The 7492-nt window shown below is 36.0% G+C and overlaps 2 protein-coding genes across 2 annotated transcripts in view; both read left to right on the top strand.

Annotated features, from left to right (window-relative positions):
* Positions 1–37: 37 nt before the first annotated feature.
* On the top strand, positions 38–3338 carry LOC116300315 (tubulin--tyrosine ligase-like). The gene is made up of 9 exons (XM_031709202.2): positions 38–294; positions 457–538; positions 830–1053; positions 1188–1320; positions 1655–1787; positions 1998–2065; positions 2165–2258; positions 2515–2633; positions 3100–3338. The coding sequence occupies exons 1-9, from the start codon at positions 132–134 to the stop codon at positions 3239–3241; spliced, it is 1158 nt and encodes a 385-aa protein (XP_031565062.1). The 5' UTR covers positions 38–131; the 3' UTR covers positions 3242–3338.
* Positions 3339–4531: 1193 nt separating this feature from the next.
* Positions 4532–7492, top strand: part of LOC116301044 (uncharacterized) — a 28963-nt gene continuing 26002 nt past the window's right edge. Inside the window, 5 exon segments of the mRNA XM_089040666.1 lie at positions 4532–5010; positions 5012–5315; positions 6584–6702; positions 7054–7126; positions 7407–7452. Coding sequence (XP_088896792.1) covers positions 4660–5010; positions 5012–5315; positions 6584–6702; positions 7054–7126; positions 7407–7452 — 893 coding nt within the window. The 5' untranslated portion in view covers positions 4532–4659.

Here is a 7492-nt window from a genome sequence, read left to right as displayed (position 1 = left end):
AAAAAAATGGCGGTCAAAACAAATCAACTCGAAAAACAGCGGAATTTTTTTTACGGCTAAATTTTCCTCAATTTTCAAAAAATCTGCCTTTTTTCGATTTTAGCGTGTATATTTATTTATATTTTATTATAATGTATAAATTTGTAAATAGAGATGAAGGCAGTTCAGTTTATACAGCTGTTGGTGAAATATTGCTTGGTCGTCATGGAGGCCAGTGGGCTCGTGTTGCCAAGGACAGCGAAAGATTCAACCTTATTCTCGCGGAAAGAAATCGTCCGCCATATACAAGACTTGGTAATTAAACATTATCATAGCTTATACTGTTGATTTTTATATTTATATTGTTATGTTGCATGATGTCGATGAAATTTGATGGTGATTTGCATGGATAAAACAGCACCCTCTTTGATCTTGAATGAACTGTCTTTGTTCTTTGTTCTTTCGTCTGTGTTCAAGGGCATCACCCTGGCCTTACCCAAGCTATTAACTATTACAGAGGTTCTTCGAAGTTACTTTGTCGAAAAGCTTCCTTAGTTCGGTAAGTGTTTTTCTATGTACGGTCGATGTTGTCGTATGAAAGGATTGGAATGGAATGGAATCAAGAACCATGCTGGATTGCACGGAATCTGACTTCAAGGTTTTCAGATTCCTGATTCTGAACTCGGGATTCAGGAGTCCAACTACATAGGTTCCCCTCTAGTTTTGGAGCAAAGACTAAGCTCTTTTCATAAAATTTGGTTTAAATTATTTTTTACTGTGTTTTTTGAACTATATTCATGATTAGAATTTATCAAAACATTGTCCATATTTTTGTTGTCTTCCTATTCAGTACAGTAAGATCAATAAGCGAAGCAAACGGCTTGTCCCCATACAGATGGATGCCATTAACCTTCATTATAGTACCAACCAATATGACTAAATCAATGGAGAATGAGAAGACGAAGCGATCAACATCTTGTAAGGACGAAAGAGAACTTTTCCTGGAGACCTTCAAATCGTGGGAACCCTGTGGAAAAAATATATGGATCGGGAAATCAACGGCAGGCGCGAAGGGTATGTTGTCATGACAACTGAGAATTTTCTAGAGTTTTTAACCCAAATAGGTTTTGTTTCACTTCGTTTGTTTCAGTCCTAGTTTGTAAATCATGTAACATCAGTGCTGTTATATTTTGAATATCTTTCGATAGGAGAAAATATTTTTCTAACTTCCGAAGCAAACGAAATGTTAAAGTTGATTGATGGAGAAAGACAAGCTTATGTTGTACAAAAATACATCGAGGATCCTTTACTTCTGGACGGTGGAAGAAAGTTTGACGTCAGGTAGTTAAGGTTATCACATATTGACGTCAATCGTGTGTGACGTCACGTCTAATAGCCCTCAAGGTAGATGCGAGTGGGTGGTCGGCAGTTTATGCAGGTTAGGCACTTGTTTGTCGCATAGGGACCCGGGCTGTCGTTTTTTCTAAAAGTCCAAGTGTATAAAAATGTTTTCCCCACCGTGTCATGAATATTTTCATATTTGAAAAGATGTACGTACGCCTCTTTTAACAAGTTGTGAAAATTTTACCCCCTCCCCCGTCAAAAACACCAGACCCCCTGCGACGTAAATATTTTGCTTCCATTATAATGAATCAGTTTTCATTTTTTCCTCGAGGGTCTGGGTGTTGTTGGATCACCTGTACAGTATTCATGTGTTCAGTGAAGGAATACTAAGGACTTCCTCTGAGCCTTACGATGTAGAGAACTTGGCTAACATGACCAGTTATTTGACCAATCACTGTGTGCAGGTAATCCAAACTCGCTCTCTTATTGGCTATCAAGTTTATAAGGGAACCAATCATTGTCACGTATGAGAAAACAGCACCAATTTGGTCAGATACCCTTTGGCGGGAAAGTCACTTGTAAAAATTGTTGGGGGAAAATCACGATCTAGATGTTTAATTCCAAAAAAATATATTACTAGACATATTTAAACGTTCACTTTTTTTCCATGTTAGGAATCTCAATCTCGTAACTTTGGTAAATTCGAAAAAGGAAACGAAATGTTTTTCAGTGAATTTTCAAGGTGAGGAGAATTTTTTTAAAGAAATTTGTTGAATTTTGTTTCAAAAACTGATTCATCTTTATTTTGTGATATTTTATGGGACATTTTGTTCTTTTTCAGTTTTCTTAAAAAACGGTACGATGTAGATTTCAAAGAAAAGATTTTAACTCAGTTTTACGCAATTATCAAGGAGTGTCTTCTGGGAATAAAAGAGGTAGGTCTGCACGAGTCCTCTACGTACATGACGTCACTGGTTGCAACCTCAGACCCAAGATTTCCTCCGCCTAAGAAAATAATTATTTCGGAGTAAATAATTTTTGTTGTTGGAATTCTTAGTATGGAATTCAAAATACAGCTTATTAGAATCCGGAGTCCGTCAATTATCCATTCCAGATTTGTGCCAGAAAGGGTGCGCTACACGACTCTTTCTCAGTTTGCGTCCTTATATTGTGAGTGTTTTTGTTTCTTAGGAAATAAGCACTGTTGGATTGTCTTACGACAGTTTCCAGCTGTTTGGCTTTGATTTCATGATTGACAGACAGTTCAAAGTTTGGTTACTGGAAATCAACGGCGCTCCTGCCTCAGCAAGGTATGTTATGCCAAAAGCATATTTTATATCAGGGTCGCACGATGTCACCTGGTGAGCCAATCATGGTGCGCCAACACGCGATTTGTTCCACTTTGTTGCGCGACTAACTCGGCAACGTCACAACTACGGACACCGCCTTTTCCTTATTCCGGTTGGATTATTTCGGTTGACTTTTTTAATTGCCGTTTTAGCGCAACGCAGTAGTTCAATAAGCGCAGAGCCTCTTTACGCTCTACCTCTAATGCAGAGATCTTTATCAGGATCAAGAGAGCGTGAATATTTATGCTCTCTTGTAAGGATATATTTTGAGGTATGGGGAGGAAAGGGAGTTGGGGGGTTTGTGTGTGTGGGAGGGGAGAGAGGAGGGAAACAGTGTCTCCCCAAGGGGGAGGGGATAGAAACGCCCACATGTAGCCTACTCGTACACAGACAAGAACATTAAACCTATGTGTTTTTATCGTTATAGTGATCTGCTCCAATCAATGGCCATTGAGATCGTTGCTACTGCTATTGATCCGATTTTCCCGCCCTCGAGGATCAACAAAGACCAATCAACAGAAACTAATAGTTATATGAATGGCTTTTTTATTAATATAAGTGACGATTAGTTTATAGTTATATATTGTCTTAATTTTTAACACCTGACCAAACTAATTCTAAATTAAACAAACTAAAAAACTAAGCAAAATAAACATTTTTAGAAATTTTAAAATCCTATTTTTTTCTTATCTGTAAGTTGCGGCATACTGTCGTGCCGTTATTATAATGAGCGTTTCTGTTGAATTCCATTCCATTTTACTCGTAGTTATGGCTGCGGAATCCCGTCCCTTTTACTCATCTTGCATCCGTTGAGCCTTCAGACCTGTGGTTGTTCCATGTGACATATATCCTTTCTTCATATTATCAAGACACTTGACTGACTTGGACTCTCTTCTATCTTCTTTTTCATTTCTTACTACCCGCTCAGTTTCTCTCTTTCCTTCTCTTTTCTCTCCTTTCCTGTCTTTACAGAATTTTTTCCTTTAAATTATTCAATCATCGAAAAAAATTCGAATGATTACAGTCAAACCACCTCAAGCGTGAACACGTAGAGGTCATTAATGATTTTATTTTTGGATTCTTGATTTCATTATATATTCGATTCGAACACTCATTACTAAAAACGAATCTTCAAAGCCTAGCATATACAAAAGCCAAGCATATACGCAGCTGAAATCTCAGAGCAATGTACTTTTCACGCCTTCAACACGAAACTCAATATTTGAAAGTGGTAGCTATTTTTCTACTTAAGACTATATTATGAATAAAAATAACTAGTTGTTTACACCTGTTTATTTATAAGCTGTTTCAGTAGCATATTTATTTTGTTTTTTGGTCGTTTTTTTTTTTTTTAAGTTTCTTTCGGTTTCAGGCGCAAAAGATCAACCGTTTTTGGCCCAATTTAGTCCATTTTACAGTATTTGTAAATCGATATTTCATTATCATATCAGCATCACACCTAATCTAATCCAAAACATAGCTAATTAAATGTTTTCTTACTAACGTTTAGATTTGCATTTCTTTCACATATGTGCATTGTCTTATTTTTATTTTTATTTTCCGATTTCACCCAAAGAAATTGCGTGGTCATTAAACCTCATCAGAAGATAACAGCCTCGTTAATAACGAGTGTCGCTCTAAAATACCTCTTGAAATGGCTCGTTTCCAAGCAATCTTCAAACCAGAAAGAATGTGAATCATATTTGATCAGCCATATGGTGCTTTTTTTCCTCAGATGATCTTTAACTTTAATGGCACTTCCGGTATGCGAGAGGACTTCCTGCCTATCGTGCTTGAATGTGATTGGTAGAGATGTGAGCCACGTGCCAATCAGAGCCCAGGACTTGCTCCCTGTAATATTGAATAAGAAACAGGATCTGGTCTTGTGAGCCCGTCTGCGAAACTTTCTCATATTTCCTTATTTTCGCCGTCTTTTTAGGGGAATATTTCTTCCTTGTAGCATTAAAAACCCTGCTTGCTGGGAGCAATGGATCCTTTAGCAGCTGCTGGAATAGCTGTCGCGTCGACAATTTGTATTTCTGTTATTCTAATTGGATTTTTCTTGTTCCGTGAAGAGAAGTTTGAGGACCACGTCGCTCAGCAAACTGAACAAGAAGCTGCTATTTTCAGTCGCTCGACGTCTGGCAAGGCCACGAAGGGTAAGAAAAAACCTGTGAATAGAAAAAAGAAGCATTCAGAAACTGAAGGAGAGGCGCATCAAAGTGGCCATGATTCAACTCGAAACGCTGAAGTCGGGAAACCACCAGGAGACGAGTCAACTGAAGACAGCAGAACGGAAGAAGGAGGTGAAAAACCGAAGTCCATACTCAAAGAAAAGACAAAAAAAGCAAAAAAAGCAAGCTTTAGCTAAAGCAGAAGCTCTAGCTGCTAAGGAAAGGCATACTCGCTTTGAAGACGAGCCTCGAGCAGTAGCCGAAGAGACAGTGTTAGTGGAAGAATCTGTTAAGGTTGAAGCCGCTTTACCAGAGCTGCAAACAGAACCTCCAATTCAGCCAGTCGTAGAAGAAAAACCCCTACAAACCCAACAAGAAGCAGAACTAAATGCCGAGCCTCAACCACCAAAGAAAACTAAAAACAAGAACAAGGGAAATAAAGAAAAGCCCCAAACCTCTACCATTACTGGTACGTGCATTGAGTAAAAATAAATCTAGTATTTTAGTGTACAAAATCACACCGTTATTCACAGAGGTAGTTTCTAGGCTTGGCTGGGTTTTTTCTACTTTTTTTTCGTTTTATTGGTAATTATTCATCCAATTGTTCGTTATGTATTTACCTGTGGTTTTAAATTTCCCCCGAGATTCGGTATTCGTTAATGATAATGAAAGAGTATGCTGTTAGATACGCGCAACGTGGCAGAGTAAAATGATCTTCCAGCGACTTTGGATTCAAAATATCTAGAAAAAAATCAAAACCTCTCATACTACACCCGGCATTTTTTGAAAAATTCCAGCGATTCAATGAAAACTTGGATGAATTTTTACCGCAGAAAAATTTCTAAAACAAAAGATTTTCGTAGTAAAATTATTGTTAGCAATATTTCTATTGATATCAATTATTTATCTAAAATGTAGTATAAATCTCGGGAATATGGGGGCATTTATGTTCATTAATTTTGATCAAGATTTAAAATTTCTGATTTAATCGAAGAAGATCCCCATTTTGAATTTTGTGGTTGGATTATAAAAATTATTTAAAGTACATATATTGGTACATGTGAATTCGAAATTCTATATTGTTTTATATTTGATTACATTACTACTGTTGTCTTTTTTTTATGGAAATATGATTTGCATTTTTATTTTTTCTGGAATTATTGAGATTTTAAAAACCCACACACGTCATTCGTTGCCTATAGCAACATTCTTTCATTGTCACCTTTTGAATTATAGTTGTCATTTGTGATGAGTATATAAATGTTAATTACTTAGAAATGTGTACTAAGTCACTACTTATGCTTTTTTTTTATCCTTTGTTTTTTTTGTTGTTTTTTTTTGTAAATACCATTGGTTAGAACAAAAAATATGATCTAAGGAATTCTCAAAAACTATTAGAGTAGAAGCCAATCTAGGTATTAACCAACAGATAAGATTGCTATACAACCAATCACTAGCCAAAGATAAAATCTTGCTACAGTTCTGGAGCCATGGTCAAGTGCTACTTAATGCATAAGTGCTTAGAATAATTTAACTAGCAGTCTAAAGTTTAGACAAATGACAGCTATCCAAGCACTCATCTCAAATGCGAGATTTACCATGTGTAAATCATTTTTAACTCGTGGATACTTGAGCATAGAAACGAGTTATTTCTGGTTAATATGGACATTGTTAGGTAATAAACATTCTTATATTAATAAGTTAGCAACATTGTCATACCTATTTTTTGACCTTTAGGTGAAGTAAATGGGAAGAATGTACTGAATATTGTGAAAACAGCAAACCTTAACTCCACTGAAGTGCAAGATCTTATTGATATTCTTCTTAACAAACAAGGAGAAAATGATCAATGGAAGGTAATTAATGATTAGAAAACACTTCACTTCTCATTATGTAGTTACTCCACCTATTAGACCCAATCTTAGTACAGGCAGTACACCATAAAGGGACTCTAACGCTAACTTGGGATACACCTATTTCAAAAACGATCTAAAATCTGTGACATGAAATGAATTGGGTCTGCGAGCTGTAAATTTAGACATAAAGGAAAGGAATAGTTGTTTTGTCTTTTAATATGAGTATGCCACCACCTTTGAGTGATGACCTCTGCTGGAAAATTGTGGTAGATTTCAGATCTCCAAATGAAATATGTGTATACTACATAGTTAAATGATTATTTAAAGTTATTTATTCATTTTGCATTTCAGTCCACTTCAAAGAATGACATGACTGAGACATTGAAGAAACAACTGCAAGAAAAAGAACAGCAGATCTTGGAAGGTAAATACAAAAGTCAAATGTGTTTTCTATACTTCAATTTTATGTTAGTAATACCCCATACGTCCAGCCAGAATTTATTCAGCCTCTTCATTGACTTTAAGTTAATCATCCTTATTATCTACTCTTTTCACAAATCTAGCACCCTAGAATTCTAATTTGATCTATGAGTTAGTAGTAACTATGACTGATTGATTTCAAGGTTAATATCAAGGTTCATTAAAATACTTAGAGGCAGTAGTATTAAAAATCAATATTTAATTGGAATTCAATTGTATTATAGAAAAGCAACAGTCCACAAATGCTGCCAACAAGTTGAAGGAGTTAAGGTAGGAGAAAGATAAGACTAAATTGTAGTTAGAAAGAACA

This window comes from Actinia tenebrosa, unplaced genomic scaffold (genome assembly GCF_029948245.1).
Source record: "Actinia tenebrosa isolate PJP-AT-01 unplaced genomic scaffold, QUT_ActTen_1.0 PGA_scaffold8__29_contigs__length_14323225, whole genome shotgun sequence".
NCBI classification, from domain to species: domain Eukaryota; kingdom Metazoa; phylum Cnidaria; class Anthozoa; order Actiniaria; family Actiniidae; genus Actinia; species Actinia tenebrosa.
The sequence above is the reverse complement of the archived record's forward strand: the minus strand, read 5'-3'. Positions and strand labels throughout refer to the sequence as shown.